Source organism: Oncorhynchus masou, chromosome 14 (genome assembly GCF_036934945.1).
Source record: "Oncorhynchus masou masou isolate Uvic2021 chromosome 14, UVic_Omas_1.1, whole genome shotgun sequence".
Classification (NCBI taxonomy): domain Eukaryota; kingdom Metazoa; phylum Chordata; class Actinopteri; order Salmoniformes; family Salmonidae; genus Oncorhynchus; species Oncorhynchus masou.
In genome coordinates, this window is record NC_088225.1 from 4,265,728 (window position 1) to 4,287,844 (window position 22,117).

The window sequence follows — 22,117 nt, forward strand, 5'->3', positions numbered from 1 at the left end:
ATTCCACCAATTGTAATGTTCTGCATCACTTTCAAATAGGTACTTTTATTTTGAAGACAACCCGCACATTCCACTATTGTGCCTAATCCTTATTGTAGCTAGCTTCACAACCCGGTCCCGGTCGAGCATCACTCGCCAGCTGCTTATAACGTTATTTATTTTCATGAACTGAAGTTGAATTTTAATAGGCGAACAACAAGTGGCTACCGAGATAATACTTACAATGATTCCTAAATCATTACTAAGAATAATGAAAATGGCTGCAGTTTATACTGGTCATTGTTTTCAGGCTGGTTGTATTGGTGCTTGCTAGGTACCAAGCTAAAGCCTAGCTAGTTTCTCCAGAAGTTGCGGTCGAACAAATAACGCTTTATGACCAAAGCGGTATTGTAAACACTTCGTTAGTGGCAGTTGTTTGCAGACTTTTTTGTACAGCTGTGACAGTGCTACTGATAGTAGTGGTGGCGCTTGGCTTGCACGTGTAAGTTCGGAACACACAACATTCTATAATGTAACTGTGTTATTTGACGTGTCAAATTAAAAGCGTATTTAACGGGTAAAATAGTGTTATTTGACGTGCATCTTTTTTGACACGCAAAGAGCCAAACGGCGTTCCATAAAATGTAGCTGCTATCAGTTAGTGTACAGGTGCACAAACCGACTGGCCAGCTCTGGAGGGCAGCTGTGACAGATCAACCAAGACTATCGCTGACCAAATCAAAAGTGCCCTGGATGGCAGGCTAAGGGACGATTTATTTGAACTTTGTACAATTATTATTATTAGTACACTCTTCCATGGCTTACTTTCATCACGTTCATTGGAAATAAATTAAAAGTTATTGGCAGTACATAAAGTATAGGGGATTACTTAATACATGAGTTGTCCCAACTGAAATGACGGTTAAATATCATTACATTAGGCTAGCCATTTTGTCCACTCCACATTTGGTTTAGAATTTATTGAGAAGTCAGATCATTTTATGGTTGATTTAAGTACAGGACAGCAAAGTTATAACAATTATACAACAGTTGGCTAATACTTTACCTATTTGAACAAGCGTCAAGTTTTGGTAAAAATAATAATAATATGTTTAAGGTCCAGAAAAGGTGTGCGCACATGAAAACCCGCTCGCGCGGAAGATAGGGAGTTTTTTTTTTTTTTTTTTTCATAGAAGCGGCGCGTGATATCCTTCCGCGGGAGTCGAGCAAGGCCCTTTCCCTCCCGACAACACAGAATGAACAAGCGGCATTGCTGCTTAAACAATTTTTTTCCAGGTTCCGCGTTTGGAAATAGCCCATATCCAGAGTAAACTAATCGGCTGGGGGATACTGGGCGTGTGTGTTTTTCTCACCGGCTTTCGTTGATTTAACCACGGTCTTGTTACTTTGGTTGAACACTGAAGAAATATAATCCGGGGTTGAGTTGTGCGCGGCAATCTAACGAGCTAGCGACTTCTGTGTAGAGTGGTTGGGACAGAATGGAGCTGATAACAATCCTCGAAAAAACTGTCTCTCCAGGTGATTATACAGCTCCATATACTTATCTTTAACATTTGCCACGTGAAGAGTTTAGGCCAAGCAACTTGACATATCTGTATTTGATAACGATAACGGGTGAAAGAAAAATCAGAAAAAGGGAGGAGGAAATGCCTAACACTCGGCTAGCTAGGCTGCTAATGTTACGGCCTACTCACTCTGCGGATGCGGCTTCTGTGGTGAATTCGCTAACATGCTAACTTTTAGCACTGTTAATAGTTTAATCTGGGCGGCATTGGCCGAACTGCCAGTTGTCAAAATGTATTATCCGTTGAAAAAGTTATCACCCAGATAGTTGGTCATTTTGATGGGATATTTTTATTGGTTTGATACATATAGTTACCTATCAATTAACTTGGCTAACTAGCCATTCATGTGCAACTAAATCGGCCCTGCCTTGCACGCCCGCTAACTTTAAAGATTAATATCTAAGTACTGTATCTAGCGTGTGCATGATGTGCCGATGTGATTTTTTTTTTAAAGAAAAGGCCTGGGCTCAATCATGTAAACCTTATTAGGTGGTATACGCTAGCTAGTGAAGTAAACACTTGTGCATTGCCCGTGGTGATGTAACATGTAGAACGAACTACGTTAGCTAAATAGTTTGATACGAGTTGGTTAGCTGGATGGCTAACTTAATCGTTGGCCTCTAGTAGCTATCCGCTAGTGAGCATAGCATCCCCGGTAGCCAGCGTGTTTGCATGACATGGGTCACCTATCTAGCTAATAGGGATTGATAAATTGGCTATTTAATTCAACTAGTTAACGAGCTAATCGCGCATCGGGAAATGTACACCCACAATTTCCCAAGTAGATTTCCAAATTATCGCAGTAGCGGTGAATGTGATCACTGGTGCGCACTGTACACACTAGCTAATGTTAGCTAGGTAATCGTGGTAGCCTAGCTAGCTAATCGTTCTAGCTAGCTAGGCAATGTAGGAATTGCAGATGAATGCTAACAGAACTTTGCTGCTTCATGTTGTAGCTAACTAGCAAGTGCACTAGCTATTCACATTGTATAACGCTCACATTTTCTCCCTCGCCCCCTCAGATCGAAATGAACTGGAGGCGGCACAGAAGTTTCTGGAGCAGGCGGCAATTGAGAATTTGGTTTGTATAACTACACATTTTATCAGTCAGACGGATAATATATTCCGGTCACATTCGGGTCTGGCGCCAGAAACACGGCATGAGCGCTTTGAATTGAATTGCCGGCGTTTTCAACTGGGCCCGTAATCCATCTCAACATTATGGCAGCAGCGTCACACACCTCAGCTTTCGCGAATGAATGGAGACCTAGACCCACGTTAGCTAGCTAGCACACCAGCTACACCATTGTTTTAATCCAGTGCCATGGCATGATCACTTGAGCACTAATAACATTTCGACAAATGTCCGTTTTCAGTGATTAAAAAACAAACAACTATTTATTCATTCAGATTCATTTCACTTGAGCAGTATAACCCCGGGAGCGAAAAACGAGTTCAATGATAGTGATGGATCACTAGCAGGGCGGATTACGCTGTTTTGATATGGACACGTGTGGCTAACATGTTGTAATTTTATAGCTGCATTTGATTCTGTATGCTATAAATGTAACTAATAGTTAACCGGAAAGCTGCCTGAAAGGCTTTTACTAGTGAGCAAGAGCACTCCTCCCCCCTGACAGATGTCCATTGCATTTTTGGAGTAGAAAGCAAAAGAGGGTGTAGCTAGCTGGCTAGAGAAGAGGAAGTAAGGCTTGATCAAGGCATCTGTCATTGAACTACATTTTTGCATAGTTATTTAGCTTTGAAATTAGTCTCCTTGTGTGTATGCACTCTACCTTTTGAGGAAAGATTTATGCTATGATAACTATTTTGGGCAGTGGCAGATCCCCATAGGAAAAAGCCAGTTTGTGCAGGGCTGATTTGAACGGAAGTGGCATGGTACCAACATCTGCCACTTAACCTTTCTTGTGCTAGACTCTATATTGTGTATGTTACATACAAGTTATATATTCTGAAGAGTAGTCAAAAGCTAAACATTGATTGTATAATCTCCCATTTTATTTGGCCACATGTCCTTATGTAGCTTTTTTCAAGTCAAAATAATATAAATATTTTAGTCATTTAGCGGACACTCTCATCCAGAGCGACATACAGGAACAGTTAGTGTTACGCGCCTTGGTAAAAAAAAAATGTTTTACCTTGTCGCCACAGGGATTCAAACCAGCGAACCTTGGGTTACTGGCCCAACACTCTTAACTGCAAGGCAACTCAAAGGTCTATGGCTTTGTTTGCTGGACTGTGCAGCTCTGTTAATGATCAGTCACATAATTGGCTAGGCAGATAAAAAAAACTATTAAAGGAGTTTGACCCAAATCAGTAGGCAGAAGATGTCATGGTACAAGTGTTGCTAAATGGCCTTCTTTTGTGGTGCCCTCCTGTCCTTCATTATCATTAAAGACTACATTATGATTAAACCCGATCTGTCTTTTAATCCATCAGCTAAAGGGACGTAGATTTCCTCTCCTAATCAAAGTATTTGTACATACATTTTTAATCTCCAGAAAGCCTAGATGGTGACACCAAGCTAGACACTTGATGCCTCATAGGCCCCACTAATGGGATGATCTTTAATAGGTGTCACAGATGAACTCTTACATCTAAAATTGGTCACAAAGCAGAGTACCCAGTTAATTCCGGAAAGAATTCAGACCCTTGACTTTTTTCACATTGTTATAGCTTTGTTTTTCTCTCCCTGCAATTTACATACACTATCCCATAATGACAAAGTAAAAACAGATTTAGACATTTTTGCTAATTTCTAAAATATTAAAAAAATCACTAAGTATTCAGACCCTTTACTCAGTACTTTGTTAAGGCACCTTTGGCCTCGAATCCAGCTTCAACTCTCCTTGGGTATGACGCAACAAGTTTCTCCCATTTTCTCTGCAGATCCTCTCAAGCTCTGTCAGGTTGGGATGGGGAGCGTTCCTGCACAGCTATTTCCAGGTCTTTCCAGAGATGTTCAAGTCTGGGCTCTGGCTGGGCCACTCAAGGACATTCAGAGACTTGTCCCAAAGCCACTCCTGCATTGTCTTGGCTGTGTACTTATGGTGGTTGTCCTGTTGGAAGGTGAACCTTCGCCCCAGTCTGAGCTCCTGAGTGCTCTGGAGCAGGTTTTCATCAATTATCTCTCTACTGCTCCATTCATCTTTCCCTCGATCCTGAGTAGTTTCCCTGCTGCTGAAAAACATCCCCACAGCATGATGCTGCCACCACCATGCTTCACTGTCGGGATGTTGCCCGGTTTCCTCCAGATGTGAGGCTTGGCATTCAGGTCAAAGAGTTGAATCTTGGTTTCATCAGACCAGAGAATTTTGTTTCTCATGGTCTTAGTCCTTTAGGTGCCTTTTGGAAAACTCCAAGCGGGCTGTCATGTACCTTTGACTGAGGAGTGGCTTCCGTCTGGTCACTACCATAAAGGCCTGCTTGGTGGAGTGCTGCAGAGATGATTGTCCTTCTGGAAGGTTCTCCCATCTACACAGAGGAACTCTAGAGCTCGTCAGAGTGACTATCGGGTTCTTCGTCACCTCCCTGACCAAGGCCCTTCTCCCGCGATTGCTCGGTTTATCCGGGCGGCCAGCTCTAGGAAGAGTCTTCGTTGTTCCAAACTTCTTACATTTTAAGATTGATGGAGGCCATTGTGTTCTTGGGGACAGTCAATGCTGCCGACATTTTATGGTACACTTCCCCAGATCTGTGCCTCGACACAATCCTGTCTCGGAGCTCTATGGACAATTCCTTCGACCTCATGGCTTGGTTTTTGGACTGACATGCACTGTCAACTGTGGGACCCTATATAGACAGGTGTGTGTGCCTTTCCAAATCATGTCCAAACAATTGAATTTACAACCGGTGGACTCCAATGAAGTTGTAGACATCTCAAGGATGATCAATGGAAACAGGATGCACCTGAGCTCAATTTCAAGTCTTGTAGCAAAGGGTCTGAATACTTATGTACATAAGTTATTTCTGTTTATTTTTAATTTAGCTAAAATGTTTAAAAACCTGTTTTTGGTTTGTCATTATGGGGTATTGCTAAGGATATCTTTTTTATTTAATCCATTTTAGAATAAGGCTGTAATGTAAGAAAATGTGTAAAAAGTCAAGTGGTCTGAATACTTTCCAAAGGCACTGTATATGTAAAATGGAGATCTTAACCACTTACCAGGACCTGAATGAATTTAGCAGTTTGTTGTTTTGGTTACACAAACGCATTACAGGTCTGATTTTAAAACAACCACACATGGATCAAAAGAGATTTGTGGAGCCTGCTGCTGCCACTCACTGACTGCAGCATGAATGGAATTTAGTGTCAATTGTTTTGCTGTTGCATACAAACCTGCTCTGTCATGTCTGTTGATTGATTACTAGCCTCCTACATCCTTCAGTTGATGAATGTAACTGTTGAACACTGTTCAGAATCATTGCTATGAAATCTTACTCACGCCTGGGACTGAAGGACTGTGGTGATGACATTTTTTTTTCTGACCTGTGTTTTACTAAACCACTACCATCTTATGGCCTGATTGTGTAAAAAATAAATTTTAAAAACTTTCCCCACCCATTCTCCCTTTCTCCAGCCCACGTTCCTGGTGGAGCTCTCCAAGGTGCTCGCCAACCCTGGCAATACCCAGGTGGCTCGCGTGGCCGCAGGGCTGCAGGTGAAGAACTCACTCACCTCCAAAGACCCGGACGTGAAGACACGCTACCAGCAGAGATGGCTTGCCATCGACGCCAACGCCCGGAGGGAGATCAAGAACTTTGTAAGGAGAAACCCCTCTTCTACCTCGTAGTGCAGATTTATTTATACTTTCTAGCTTCAGTTGGCTTTTATGTGGTCCCCTCAAAATAATACCAATGTTCCCCGTCCCACTTGGCTTCATTCAGCCAAATGCACCAGTTGATTCACCTCTAACCCCCCCCCCCCTTCACTCCCCTCCAGGTTCTGCAGACACTGGGCACGGAGACGTACCGGCCCAGCTCGGCCTCCCAGTGTGTGGCTGGCATCGCCTGCGCAGAGATCCCCGTCACCCAGTGGCCCGAGCTCATTCCCCAGCTGGTGGCCAACGTGACGGACCCCAGCAGCACTGAGCACATGAAGGAGTCCACCCTGGAGGCCATTGGATACATCTGCCAGGACATAGTGAGTGCCCCTGGCACACACACTTGCTCACATGAGGATACAGTGGTTATAATCTCAATCTATCTACTGTAATATGGAACTTTTGACATTGTGTCCTCAATAACAATTGCACAAAGACAAGATTCCAAAATCGAACCTAGGCTAAATTGTTTTTAGTTTTCCAAAGCATGTTTCGCTGCAGAGCAGACGGAACTTCCATGATCAACTGTCTTCTCTCCTCCCCTGTACTGTAGGACCCTGAGCAGCTGCAAGATAACGCCAACCAGATCCTGACAGCCATCATCCAGGGCATGAGGAAGGAGGAGCCCAGCAACAACGTCAAGCTGGCTGCCACCAACGCGCTGCTCAACTCACTGGAGTTCACCAAAGCCAACTTTGACAAAGAGGTGTGTTTGTGTCTCCCGCCCTGCCTGTGTCCCACGATGTTAGTGTTTAACCTCTCTGGGCAACCCGACGCGCTAGCATCCCACCTTGCCAACAATAAATGCAAATGCGCTACGCCAAATGCTAATAGCACTCGTTAAAACTCAAACGTTTATTAAAACACACATGCAGGGTACTCAATTCAAGCTACACTCGTTGTGAATCTAGCCAACAAGTCCGATTTTTAAAATGCTTTTCGGCGAAAGCGTGAGAAGCTATTATCTGATAGCATGCAACACTCCGAAATACCTGAAGGGGACGTAAACAAAATAATTAGCGTAGCGGGCGCTACACAAAACGCAGAAATAAAATATAAAATATTCATTACCTTTGACGAGCTTCTTTGTTGGCACTCCTATATGTCCCATAAACATCACAATTGGGTCTTTTTTTAAATTAAATCGGTCCTTGTATACCCAAAATGTCCATTTATGAAGACTGCGTGATCCAGGAAAAAACACTTTTTCTAAACGCAACGTTATTTTTTGAAAGTAAAAAAAGTTGCCTATAAACTTTGACAAAACACTTCAAACTACTTCTGTAATCCAACTTTAGGTATTAGTAAACGTTAATAAACGATCAAATTGATCACGGAGCGATCTGTATTCAATAGGAGCAAGTTTGGAAAACGTAGTCCACTTTCCCCCTTCCATTTCTTCCTGCTGTGTACCCGACGAGAGGATGTGCCTATTACTCTTCTGACCAAGGATTTACCTGCATAGAAATGACAACACTGGCGACATCGTGTGGAAGCTGTAGGAACTGTAAGCCGTTCGCTATCTATTATACCTTGCGATTTTTGACCACGAAACACGTTCTGTTGTAGTCAGACATCATTTAACCAGTTTTAGAAACTCAGTGTTTTCTATCCGCACATACTAATCATATGCATATACTATATTCCTGGCATGAGTAGCAGCACGTTGAAATGTTGTGCGATTTTTTTTTTTTTTAACAGAATGTTGAAAAAAGTAGACCGATCTCTAACAGGTTTTAAGTTCCTCCTTTGTCGCCTGCTGTGACCCCAAAAATGGAAAGATGAAATGGACAAATCTGAGCTTGTTTATAGACTTAACTATCTGGTCTGTGATGAGAGATCATGCACCACGCTGAATGTGTGATGGATAACCCCTACCACAATATCTGAGACCTGCACACAAGGTTGGGTTTTGAATGCTTTGTCTATGGGCCTGTCATAACAGTGAATGGGTCTGTGTTTTCCAGACGGAGAGGCACTTTATCATGCAGGTCGTCTGCGAGGCCACACAGTGCCCAGACACCAGAGTGAGTATCGTGAGTTTCTCTTTTCTATTTAAAACCTTTTTTGGCACATTTATTCATGCGTTCAGCCAATAATCATATTGTTAACCAATGTTGGTGAAATGCAATGTCTGTCTCCCAAAGGTACGAGTGGCTGCCTTACAGAACTTGGTGAAGATAATGTCTTTGTATTATCAGTACATGGAAACGTACATGGGTCCGGCACTGTTTGCGGTAAGCAACCCCCCATGCAGCAACTTGGGTCTTGCTCTGTGGTCTTTCGATGTGCTTCTATTTCTTTCTGAAGAACTTAAGTCAGAGAACTCCAAACAAGGTCTTGATGGACCTTATCAGTTACTGATATTGTAGCGTCGCTTGTTGACCACTTGTCTGGTCTGTGATGAAAGATAATGCACAACGCTGTCAATGCCTGATGTGTAACTCCTACGACAATATCTGAGACCTGCACGGACACCAAGGCCAGTAGTCCATATCAAGGACGCTCCTTTAAAATTAACATCCTGACACCCCCCCGGTCTCTGTCCTCCCCTGAACAGATCACAATAGAAGCCATGAAAAGTGACATTGATGAAGTTGCCTTACAAGGAATTGAGTTCTGGTCGAACGTGTGCGACGAGGAGATGGATTTGGCCATTGAAGCGACTGAGGTGAGCCCCACCCCACACACACACAAGTGGTTTCAAATGTGTTTTAACTCAATAAACTAAACACAAGGCAACACTGCAGCCCACTAATGGAAATGTACACGTTTTATATATTATAACACCCGAAAGGGTTGGTTAGCCGTGTTTGCTGAGTGACGATCTAGCTCACCTGTCTGGTCTGATGAGAAAGCATGCTGAACGCCTGATGGATAACCCCTACCACTAAATCGGAGACCTACACCTACCTTGTTATTTTGTTATCACACCATTAGGCTGACATCCCTTACCTCGAGGGTGTTTATTTTAGGCGCAAAATGCATACAGTGGAGAGTTGCACAACAACAAAAAGGCAAATATTCCTCTAAGTTTGGTACATCTCTCTCTCTCTCCCCCCAGGCATCGGAGCAGGGCCGGCCCCCGGAGCACACCAGCAAGTTCTATGCCAAAGGAGCCTTGCAATACCTGGTGCCCATCCTCACCCAGACACTCACCAAACAGGTACCCAAGAGAAGAGCCCGCGGCAGTCATTTTACACCTCGTTATCCTCTCCGTTACACATTAGGGCACAGATTTGATGGACACAATTCAAGTGAAGCGTCTGTATGCACCACACAACATTTCAGTCTGCAGTTTTTAGTATTTACCACAAGGCAAGATTCCTTGCAGTTCACAGCCCAGCCTGGCTAGCACAGCCCACACACAATTCTAAGTGAAACAATGTTAATGAGGTTGGAGGAGGGAGAAATCGACCAAACAGATTTGGATTAATGTGAAGCATGTGAACAATGCCAGCCACAGGGTGTTGGAAAGCTTACCCGGACAGGGTAAGCCAGCCCGTGGAAGTGAAGGCATCCCCAGCCAGTTTGTCCTTGGAGAGCAGGGCATCGGTGGTGACGCTACATGATATAATGTCAGCCAGAGACACTAAAACGTCCATCCATAATACCTTTATAACCTAGAATGATCCTGTAGAGTGAGACATACTGATTGATAAGGATATGGGTGAATCATTTCCTTGTATTAAAATCTCTGTACAACACTAATGCCTCTAGCTGGCAGAAACATAATCTTGAGATTAAATTAAGATTCTGCCTCTTAGGAAAACCTGTCTGGTCTGTGATGAGAAATCATTCACCACGCTGAACATGTGATTGATAACCCCTACCACAATATCTGAGACCTGGGCCAATTGTGTGCCGCCCTGTGGGACTCCGAATTGCGTCCGATTGTGATACAGCCTGGATTTGAACCAAGGTGTTTGTAGTGATGCGCCTAGCCCTGAGATGCAGTGCCTTAGACCGCTGTGCCACTCCGGAGCCCGTATTAAGGGTGGGGGAGTGGCTCCTCTCCCATCCAGGTGCCACCATTTTGTATCTAATACCACATACAACATTGTTGATTGTCCCCCGGGAAGACTGTTCTACTGCTACCACCCATTCTATAATAAGTACAAGTGTACCATGTGAAGTCTAGCAGGGAGGTGTGAGGATTTCTGTACGTGCCACCCCAGTCTTATCTATTAGGGACTTTAATGAGACACACTACAAGCTGAACTTGTCACATTTGGTCTGTCCTGTTATTGTGTGTCCTTTTGTGTAGAATGTCCTTGTTGATATGCTATAGGTACCTGTTCATGTGAATGTATGCTTTTTCTTTTGGGTCTCCTTCCCCTCTACACGATCGGGTCATCTCTCCCGGCATACCTTTTTATGGAAATATTTTTCCTCTCACCTCTCCTATGTGCAAGTCCAGTATAGATTCCTTTCATACTTCTCCTTCCCTCCACCCCCCCTTCTTTGTTCCTCTGTCAATAGACATTTGGTTTTTATCCCTCCTTTTCTCTGTCATAACGTGTCATGTAAATGCGTCTCCTCTCATTCACCCCTCTCGCTTCCTCCTCAGGACGAGAACGACGACGATGACGACTGGAACCCGTGCAAGGCGGCGGGCGTGTGCCTGATGCTGCTGGCCACGTGCTGCGAGGATGACGTGGTGCCTCACGTGCTGCCCTTCATCAAGGAGCACATCAAGCACCCGGACTGGCGCTACCGCGACGCCTCGGTCATGGCCTTCGGCTCCATCCTGGAGGGGCCTGAGCTCAACCAGCTCAAACCCCTCGTCATTCAGGTGACTAACTTCACCAAATGTAGACACGAAGACAAATTCAACATGTTGTAAGCTTTTCTTGAAACGGCTTCGCTTAGTTCATTCTAATTAACCTAACAATTATGACACACCCATCACTATTGTCATTGGTTGCAGTCTTTGTCTACATAACCTGGTTCAAGCATTCATGACATTACCCTGAAGAAGGCACAGTGATGCCGAAACATTGGTTTACCCATAAATGACTGGCAGTTTTTATATATAGCGTGCAACTATTTTTATATCTTAGTTTATTCGTAGTTAGTCGGCATCTCTGCACAAAATACTTTTCTCTGGGTGTGCGCCAGGTCATTCTTTTTATTAGACATGAAGACGTGCCATAAATGGAATACCACCATGTTATGATCTCAACCTGCAGCCAACATATCAGATAGAGGAGTTTTGATTATCCGTTAGGAAGTTCTTGGCATAGTTGGGATGGAATGTTTGGCTCTTTTGACTGCCTCGGATCTTGTCGACTCATTCAGTCATAAGAACGACTCGTTCGGCTCCTTTTGTTCATTTGAGTCAGTAATGCCCAGAGCACGCAGGACCCCCGGCTGGCAAACGACGAACTGAAAACTCAAGTCATGATTCCACAAGCCTCTTGTTCACATCTCGTTCACCATAGGGGGCTTATTGGAGCCGTCATTTGTGATTGAGACGTGTGAAACTGTGCTTTAAACAATGTACATTTGTTGATTGCTAGGCACCCGAATAAGATGATTATTTCTTTATTCATTTGAAAGTAAGGTTGTGGCTCCAACCGGACGAGATTATGAACGATCTTGGTGGAATTGCAGCCTGTAGTGTGGTTTTCCACTTTAAATGTCTCCCGTGAGGGTGACGAGCACCATGTTCAAACTGCAGCCCCCAGAATGATTAATTGTAGAGTCTGAGTTTGTTTGAGCAGAGGCTCTGGTTCTAAAGAAATGCTGCGCCAATGACATACAATAATCAATTAATTGCAGTCATTCTTGCACCATGCGATCAATTATCAGTTGTAAACATACATTTTTCTTCTTGACGCTTATGATCTATTTCCCCGTGCGCGTATGACCGATGGTTGGTGGTCGGAGTGCGTCTCTGGAGCCGCTGAGCCAGAGGAGTGTGTATTGATCCCGCTGTAGGTAGGACTCACTGCGGCCAGTACTAGCAGGTCAAAACGAAAGACTATAAAATGAAACCGGTCACTCAGGAGAAACAAATCACGTGTCTCGAGTCAGTGAAAAGAGTTGTTTATAAAGAACGCAGCGTTCGCCCAACTGCACATGGCCCAACCAGCTCCAACCCCTTGACACGCAGGTCAGTACACCAGCTTCCGCTGCATTATGATACCCACTTACTGATACGACCGATTTTCCCCCAAGGGGAAGTTTCGGCGGAGTTTACATTTACATTTAAGTCATTTGGCAGACGCTCTTATCCAGAGCGAGTTTCACAGCAGCATAGACTAACAATCCACCTGATGGGTGTGTCGAGCAAGGAAGAGAATTGCTTGTGGCCAAGTAGAAATGTATCTGCTGTAAAGGTCATTATCTCTAGGCTGCCAGCATTTCTCAGTTTCCTTGTGTTGCACGCCCATCAGATAATGCATTGTCTTTTCTGTGTGTTTTTAAACTCCCTTACGGTTAATAATGAAGCTATCTGCAAGTTTCAGTTAATCTTTAGATGAACCACAATCTACCCTAAGTTGTTGCCAGGGTGATCGGGTATTTCCAGACGTGTTCATTCACAAGTAGGGTGGACTGGAGAGGCTGTGAGGAGGTGCTATCAGCTGAACCACCATGTTCTTTCGTGGCTGTGTGTAGGGAGCCATTTGATGCACTGTTTTCTACCAGGACACAAGTAACGCGTTATGTAGGGACTAGGGTGCCATTTGCGATACAGACTGTGCGAAATCCTTGACCCCCAAGCCCTATTGAACTGTGAACTGAAAGTGGGTGCTTGTCTCAGTGAGCTGGTGATAAGCTTGTGTAAGTGTCCATAATCCAAGATAAAAAAAAACCTGTCGTTCACTAGGTACCAAATTCAAAAGAACTGACCTGATGTGATATTAAAATCATGTTTCCGTTAATAAGGCAGTAATAGAACCTTGTATCTGGTTGGTGAAGAGGAATATTGTAATCAAGACCCTTGACAACCCTGATGTTTAAATAGGATTTATCTGAGACCTGCACAGACAAGTTCAGTAAAGCTGGATTTAGACAAACTCTGTAGTAGTTATGGGGGGGAAATTGACAGTTACACATCTGATTATTGTTTTTGATGACTCGTATCGTTTTGACGATATCACAATTTTTTTTTTTTTTTTTGCGCAAGTTCGCTGTTCCTGCACAGCTCATTCATCTTTTTATGCAGGAAGCCAATTTGTTGTCATCAACAAATTTTTATTTCCATGACTGAAACTCATTTTCTCATGGCTCTCTTGTCTGTCTGCAGCACACATATGTTTGGAACGTCAAATCACACTATCGAATCGCAATACATTTAGAATCGTAATACATAATGTATCATGAGGTCCCTGGCAATTCCCAGCCCTACTCTGTAGAGGCTCTGTGACAATCCCTGGTGGCCCCTTTCCCTGTTTGTCATATTTGACAGACGCTACTGTTGTAAAATCTTGTCCACTGCCCTCCCTCTCTCGCTACACTTAAATACTGCTGGTATATTAACAGTACCTTCCTTTCTCTGCCCATCCATGCCGGTCTGTTTACTCTTGAACCCTGGTTAACAGTACTTAATAAATGATAATTTATTACATTTCTATAGCGCTTTTCATAGGATCTCAAAGCTCTTAAATGGGGAGACTTCATGTGTCGTCGTCCCCGTTCATTGACACTACCGGGGTTAATGCTGTTCTTTCTCCCTTCCCAGGCAATGCCCACGCTGATTGAGCTGATGAAGGACCCCAGTGTTGTGGTGAGGGACACCACGGCCTGGACAGTGGGCAGGATCTGTGAGCTGCTGCCGGAGGCGGCCATCAACGAAGTGTACCTGGCCCCTCTGCTGCAGTGCCTCATTGAGGGCCTGGGGGCCGAGCCACGCGTCGCATCCAACGTCTGCTGGGTGAGACACAAGCTAGAGCTACTTTTTGATTTGATTAATTTGACCATTTTTAAAAACGCAATTCGGCAACACGTGGATACAATGCATTTAAAATTGAGGATCACGGAAAACGGTAAACAGCGTATTTCCATTGTGGGCCTCCACCACACATGCCGCAGTAGTACTTTGTTTATCCCACAGATAAGGATTTCATCACCACAAGCATCAACGATGTACTGCACAGTACAAAGACACCACTTGCTCATTTACAATTGATGCCGTAGATCTGTCCACCCCACTCGAGTGAAATATGTTGCATCAAAATACCTGTAGTTGCGAGAGATACCCGTCAGGTCTGTGACGGGAGATAATGCACCACACTGAATATGTGATGGATAACCCCAACCACAGTATCTGAGACATGCTAAAGACAGTTTATTTTTAAGGACCAAAAATAATGATTCATGATTTTCATATGGATGCCCTCGTAACTTTTCCCTCCGTCCCTCAGGCCTTCTCCAGCCTGGCGGAAGCTGCGTACGAAGCCACAGATGCAGCGGAGGACCAGGAGGAGCCTGCCACGTACTGCCTCTCCTCCTCCTTCGAGCTCATCGTCCAGAAACTATTAGAAACCACAGACAGGTAGGCAGGACTGTCCAAAAACAGTAGACTGGTAAGCAGGACATGGGGATGGAACATCGCCTTCTGTTGTCAGGACTGTAGAGGTTTAGAAACCTCAACTTTGCTAGTCAAACGAGACATTTTGTCTGGGGGATTTCTGGAGTTCGCTGGAGACTAACTCTCTGGTCTGTGTTGAGAAATCATGCACCACGCTGAACATGTGATGGATAACCCCTACCACAATATCTGAGGCCTTCAACGACAAAAATGCATTTGGAGATGTAGAATGGCGTTAAAATCTACTTCCTCAGGAAATCCTTTGAAGCCCATAGCTGTATATATCCTTTTGAAGGCTGTGAGTCTCTTATCCAGTCTCGCCGTCATAGATCGATCAGGTTTATGTATTTAAATGCACCAAATTTTTTGCTAAGAATTGCACACATTTCTGAATAATATAAAATGCAAGTAATATTGTTTCCCTGATGCATAGTAATGATTGTAAGTTATGTTTTCCCTCTGTGTCCACCAGGCCGGACGGTCACCAGAACAACCTGCGTAGCGCGGCCTACGAGGCCCTGATGGAGATTGTGAAGAACAGCGCCAAGGACTGCTACCCAGCCGTGCAGAAGACCACCCTGGTCATCATGGAACGCCTGCAGCAGGTCCTGCAGATGGAGGTGGGTCCCGACAGAGTGGATTGGTAGGGCAAACCTTTTTGGTCTGTGATGAGAAATCATGTACTCACTACTCTGAAGAGCTCTGATGTTTACTTAAGGATTTATCTGAGACCTACTTTAAACTATTAGACATTTTGCTTGGATTCTTTTCTGTATTGAATAAACTCCCATTGAAGGAACTGTTGATTTCATGTGCTCTCTCTCTCTCTCGCCTCAGTCTCACATCCAGAGCACGTCAGACAGAATTCAGTTCAACGACCTCCAGTCTCTACTGTGTGCCACCCTGCAGGTGAGACGAGCTGACTTCGTTCAGTTTGACCCTCAAACTATTTCAACCTCCCCGAACTAGAGGTAGAAGAAGAATACCTAGGGGTTCCATGAATATATTTAGCTGTCTTGAGTATTTTAAAGCCTAAGAAAAAAAGACAAAAGCAATATACATTTTTAGTACTTGTCTAAAGTACAGAAAACCCTGATGACACTAAGAAGAATCTGAGACCTGCACAGACATGATCTAAAATGTACTAGGAAAGGAGAAGGCTTTATGAGGAAAGGTACCGTAGACGGACACCCAGCAAGGAAACAACTTCTGGGTTGGAGTTCTCCTCTTTCCCGCTTCTCACAGTAGCTAAACGACTTTCGAGTTAGCCTGTGCTATGTTAGGTTAACCCTTTCCCTCCCCACTTCTCTATAGAATGTGCTGAGGAAGGTGCAGCACCAGGACGCGTTGCAGATCTCAGACGTGGTGATGGCCTCCCTGCTCAGAATGTTCCAGAACACCGCCGGCTCTGGGGGCGTACAGGAGGATGCGCTCATGGCCGTCTCAACCTTGGTGGAAGGTGAGCCATTTCAAACGGTCACACTGTGGTGGATGGGTAAAAAACAACATTTCGATGGGTCACACACACAGGGTTTTCTACGCACACCCTCCGCCCACTTTAGTAGGATGAATTTTGTTTATGTGAATCTAAGCAGTTAAACCTCGTATCTGGTCTGTGATGAGAAATCTTGTACTCAAAACCCTGAAAACCCTGATGTTTTAATAGGATTTATCTGAGACCTGTTTCCAGCCACTTGGTCAATGTGAATCTGATTTCCACTCTTCTAGCAGTATGTCAATGGTGTGTTGCATGTCCAGTGTCACATGCCTCACTGAGCATTTTTACAAGCACACTAAAAAAAAATCAGTGTTATGGCAGTGGGCAGAGTATGGCATTAGTCATGTAATCGCGTTACTCTAACTGATCTTAATCACTGTAGGGTCACAATCAAAGTAAACATAAGCCAATTAAAACAGCTCTGAAAACCAGGTATCTTTGGAAAGATTAGGATGTATATAAGCGGCTTAATCGGCGTTCCAGTGGCGTATTCGATCGGTGCGTGTGCTAGCACCAGAAACTGTAGCCTACATCTTTTGCGCGCGTGAAGTGAGTTTGGACCAAACTGCAAGTATGAATCTTAGAAATAGTTTACACATTATACACTTTATATGTCCAAACTCAGAATCAAATAGGCTTCCCTAAAATGACATGGTCGTTATGGTAATGTTTATTTTGATTGATAAATGCAGAAATTCTTCAAAGTGCCAACCATGTAGACTGATTTTTAGATATGTCCGTTATAAACAAAATTATTAGGGAAATCGTTAATTTTGCAAAGCATTGTAAATCGAATTGCCATATTAATTTTGACTATTCACAATAATTGTGTGCATGTAACCATACTCAATGTTCTGTAATGTCTTCTGTTTCCTCAGTTTTGGGCGCTGACTTTCAGAAATACATGGATGCCTTTAAACCCTTCCTGGGAATTGGACTGAAGAATTATGCAGAATATCAAGTGGGTTCTATGATTTTTTTATTATATTCCTATTAATCTCTTAAAGTAAAAAAACAAACAAGATTTCTCCCTTCCACTGACGCCTGTTCCTCTCGCTGCTCTGAGCTGTGGCAGCTGGGCTTTTAGGTGGTCACAGAGTAACGCTGGGTCTATTTCACCCAGTGTTCATGAGGTAGCAGGGCTGCCATTGTCTACACTGGACTTTGCGGGACCCCACACTTGAAATGCACTGACTTAGTAGCTAAGTACCTTCTAGTAATGCTTGCTGTGAGAGTCGACACTCAATTATTTCACCTTGCTTCACTGCTCGCCCTCCCTCCCTCGTCAGGTGTGTCTGGCCGCGGTGGGCCTGGTGTGTGACCTGTGCCGAGCCCTCATGTCCAACATCCTGCCTTACTGCGACGAGATCATGCAGCTCCTGCTGGAGAACCTGGGGGTGAGTTGCACTTTAGTTTCTGCCAGCTGTGTTGGTAATACTGGAATGTGCAGGACCGTACATTTTGAGTCTTTTTTAATTGTATATTTACAGCCTCCGTTTTATTGATCGGTTACTTTGTAGAAGCGTGTAAATGTCTTGGTGTCAAGCTGACAGTAGACACAGCAACAAAAAATTATCGGGAAGAAAAGGGGATATAATTCCAGCTGTCTTTGTTCATATGGGTTAGGTTAAGTCTTGTAGATATTCATAAAGTTTTTCACCTCTACTGACTAAGGGTGTGTGTGTGTGTGTGTGTGTTGCCCCTGCAGAATGAGAATGTGCACCGGTCGGTGAAGCCCCAGATCCTGTCAGCGTTCGGAGACATTGCCCTGGCCATCGGAGGAGAGTTCAAGAAGTACCTTGAGATCGTCCTGGACACCCTGCAGCAGGCGTCGCAGGCACAAGTCGACAAGGTAGAACAGATGGACATGCACTGTACCACATTGGCATCCCCTTGTTTCATTTGACCCTGACGCCTGTTCCTCTCGCTGTTCTGAGTTGTGGCAGCTGGGATTTTGGGTGGTCACAGAGTAACACGGTCTATTTCACCCAGTGTTCATGAGGTAGCAGGGCTGCCATTGTCTACACTGGACTTTGCGGGACCCCACAAGTTTCTTCCCTGAACATTTCTTTGCATGCCTCTTCTGGAGTTTGTTAGGAATATTAGTATTATAGTGGTCAATAGATAACAATGACAGTTGCGCTCCTCGATGCGGTCTGTCCTCTATCCCGCTAACCTGCTGTGTGTTTTGGCCCCCCCCCTCCTGGCAGACTGACTATGACATGGTGGACTATCTGAACGAGCTGCGGGAGGGCTGTCTGGAGGCCTACACTGGCATCATCCAGGGCCTGAAGGGAGACCAGGAGAACGTGCACCGTGAGTCCGCCATCCTCCCACAGTCATAACTAATCTACACATTTTGTGGATCTAGTATTTTGGTGTTTTGTGCGACTATGGTATTGATATTGTGTCTTGAGATGCCAAATGTAAAATTTTCCTGCACTAGTGTTTACAGTAGAGACTGAGTCCTTCCACTGACGCCTGTTCCTCTCGCTGCTCTGAGCTGTGGCAGCTGGGATTTTAGGTGGTCACAGAGTAACACGGTCCATTTCACCCAGTGTTCATGAGGTAGCAGGGCTGCCATTGTCTACACTGGACTTTGCGGGACCCCACACGTGCACATGGTGGCACACTGAAAAGTCTGAAAATAGGCAAATGACACTTTTCCTAACACACATCCTTAATCACCTCTTCGTCTGAATTATGGCAACTTTGAGTGACTATTGGTCATCTGTCACCTCCTGTCTTAATTCTCATGATTGCGCTGAACATTGTCTTCCTTGCATCGTTCTGTCCTGCCCGTAGCTGACGTGATGCTGGTGCAGCCCAGAGTGGAGTTCATCCTGTCCTTCATCCATCACATCGCTGAAGACGAGGACCACTCTGACGGCGTGGTGGCAAACGCCGCCGGACTTATAGGGTAAGGCAATTAGGATTATCTCAGTGCTAGTGACGCTTGCTTTGTGGATCACAATAATACTGAAGATGCTTTTGGTACGACATAGCATAAAAATGTTAGGGGCAGCTTGGGCTAAGCTGCGCGGAGGAGGGCAGGTGATCTCAAGGCATGAAAGATACTGCATGATTTCTGATTTAAAAATTACAAAAATAATTATACATTTTTGTTGATCTGTCTGGTCTGTGAGGTCTTGTACTCAAAACCCTGATGTTTTAATAGCGTTTATCTTAAACCTGCACAGACCTGGTCAGTAAGAGACTTGAAAAGGAGTTTTTGAGGTAGCAGGCCTCTAGATCGAAGTCGTGTTTCCAGCGACTTGATCAATGTAAAACGGTTTCCTCCACTTCCCTTTGCAGTATGTAAATAGTAATGTTCCTGCCCGACGTGCTTAGTTTAACCCTTTCCCTCCCCTGTGACGTAAAATGTGCTGCATGTGGTCCGACTCTCCCTCTTTCCTCCCCTCAGAGACCTGTGCACGGCCTTTGGGAAGGACGTGATGAAGCTGGTGGAGCTGCGGCCCCTCATCAACGACCTGCTGACGGAGGGCCGGAGGTCCAAGACCACCAAGACCAAGACGCTGGCCACCTGGGCCACCAAGGAGCTGCGCAAGCTCAAGAGCCAGGCCTGGTGAGTTATTGTCCTAATGCCCTACTGACTGACAGTCACCCCTACAGCACCTTTAGGGCGTCACAAAACGGCAAGGAAATAGCTAAGGGATAAAAAATAAAAAAAGTACAGTTTGAAAGTTAATGTTGCGTTGGTAGATACTTATTCACGAAGTGCGAGTCTTGTCCATTTATTTATTTTGATATCAGAATTGGTCACCAAGTTACACACACACACTATACATGATCTTTCATGAAATCACTAAAGGTTACAATTTCACGCCATCTTTGGCTCCTTCAGCTAATAAGCTTTTCTTCCTCTTCCTCCTTTAAAGATTTCATGCTGGTTGGGGATAAGATGGACAACAATGAAAACGCCCCACTGGAATTTCTTCTGTCTTTTGCGTCGTGTCCGAGTCAAAGCAGAAGTGAAGCGTGCGCTGAGATGAGTGTCTGAGAATGTGTGAGTGAGAGCGAGAGTGAGCGAGGATCGACGTCACACCACCTTCTGAGTACAATTCCAGCAGTTGCCGGCAGACCAGCAGCGCCCCACCCCTGAACCCCCACCACCACTTCCTTAGGCCCCCCCCCCGCCACCTTCTTCTTCGGCCACCTGTGGACTGATTCTGACTTGACAAGGACTCCACACAAAAACGTGGATCGCTGTAGCCGGCTAGTTCTAGAACTCTTCTGAAAAAAAACCAACTAATATTAGTCTACAACAGGATCATCAGAGCAGAGAAATAAAACTGCCAAAATGTGGTTTCTTTTGAGGGAAAATACAAAACAAAACATGATACGAAAGAACGCAACTATTTTGCTCTTTGACCGATCTGTGGAAGATTTACTTTTCCCCTTGTCATTTTTGGGGGGTTTCCTTCAAGCACTATATGGTTGTGGACTTGGTCAATTTTACGCAAACGTGAACTGAACCGGAATCCGAAAAATGCAAACTTTTGGGGTGTTAGAAATGCGCCTAAAGGATCACTGCTGGAGTTGAAGGAAGATGAAACGAGGGGGACGAGCAGGCGGTCTCCACCCCCTCGTCTCCTACTTCTAGCCTCTCTGATATCCCCTAGCCTGCCCCTGCAAGGAGCCCCCACAGCGATGCAGGGGTGGAGCTAGCTGACCAGCCTGGATGATGGAGTGTGTCTGTGAGGGAGGGGATTCACTGTCTCTACACCCCCCCCCCCCGGTTATTTCAAATAAATAATAAAGCTTGACGCAAATTCAGTAAGATATATTTCTGATGCTGTTTGGGAGAGGGCAGTGGGGGCCCGGTAGATTACTTATTGGCAGCACTTGAGTGAATTGGCAAGAAGGTGTTTATTTCCTGCAAGAGAATCACTGACAAATGTTCACCGGTTCAATTTCTTTTTTTTTAATGGCATCAGTAGTTTCTCTTCATCTTCAGTGTGGGCTTCTAGATAAACAGACCCTTTCTTGCCAGCCCCGTTAACAAGAATTGGTGAGGATTTATATGTTGAGTGCATCAGGATCAATCAAGGCTAGGGGAACACTTCCAAAATAACTACATTTGACATGTAACACTTTATCTTCTTAGTGTTAAGATGAGCAAGGAGTAGAAAACGAGTGCCAAATTTAGACTACTCGTCATAGGGTAAAATACAACAAGCAAACACACACTTGCCTAAAGCATGCAGTTCAGAAAGAAATCTATTGAACTACATGATGAACGAGTGAATTGGGCTTGTTTCAGTTCCCATTTGTTGGTTTCTCGCTGCACTTAGTTGGATAAGGGTCACTCACCAAGCTGTTAAAATGAGAATCGACTACGTTTGTACAAGGTTATATTTTTCCATTGCTATGAAAAGAAACAATAAAATGATATCAAACATTCCCCAAGCAGTTCTGGTACTTTGGTCTGTATTTTCTTTTGTTTCTTGCAACTGTTTGTAATGCACTGTGATGACTTCGGTGTCCATGGCAACGTTAGGTTGGTCGAGACCCCCCCCCCTCCCCCCAGAAACTTCCAGAAAATGTATCTGTCTATATTGGCATAATCAATCGGGTTCAATTTAACTTGTCATCACTGTTTTGTACTGTTTACGTTCTCCAATGCATACGTGTTGGATATGAGGCGTTT

The 22,117-nt window shown here is 44.4% G+C and overlaps 1 protein-coding gene and 3 non-coding genes across 5 annotated transcripts; all 4 read left to right on the forward strand.

Moving 5' to 3' along the window:
• The first annotated feature begins 1,185 nt into the window (after positions 1 to 1,185).
• Positions 1,186 to 21,871, forward strand: LOC135553988 (importin subunit beta-1). 2 transcript variants are annotated; one of them, XM_064985968.1, is made up of 22 exons: positions 1,186 to 1,518; positions 2,588 to 2,646; positions 6,167 to 6,349; positions 6,529 to 6,729; positions 6,963 to 7,115; positions 8,377 to 8,445; positions 8,557 to 8,646; positions 8,970 to 9,080; positions 9,474 to 9,575; positions 10,980 to 11,204; positions 14,100 to 14,291; positions 14,782 to 14,912; positions 15,421 to 15,568; positions 15,786 to 15,857; positions 16,263 to 16,407; positions 17,325 to 17,407; positions 17,736 to 17,843; positions 18,155 to 18,298; positions 18,657 to 18,762; positions 19,252 to 19,366; positions 19,871 to 20,032; positions 20,346 to 21,871. In XM_064985968.1, coding segments are annotated over exons 1-22 (2,640 nt in total). In that variant the 5' UTR covers positions 1,186 to 1,478; the 3' UTR covers positions 20,347 to 21,871. The 2 variants fall into 2 exon arrangements, with proteins under 2 accessions (XP_064842040.1, XP_064842041.1); XM_064985969.1 differs by having other exon boundaries at positions 8,377 to 8,436.
• On the forward strand, positions 17,485 to 17,628 carry LOC135554910 (small nucleolar RNA SNORA79). Its single transcript, XR_010457779.1, has one exon. It is a non-coding gene; the product is annotated as a small nucleolar RNA SNORA79 (small nucleolar RNA).
• Positions 18,356 to 18,497, forward strand: LOC135554912 (small nucleolar RNA SNORA79). Its single transcript, XR_010457781.1, has one exon. It is a non-coding gene; the product is annotated as a small nucleolar RNA SNORA79 (small nucleolar RNA).
• On the forward strand, positions 18,922 to 19,063 carry LOC135554911 (small nucleolar RNA SNORA79). Its single transcript, XR_010457780.1, has one exon. It is a non-coding gene; the product is annotated as a small nucleolar RNA SNORA79 (small nucleolar RNA).
• Positions 21,872 to 22,117: the final 246 nt, after the last annotated feature.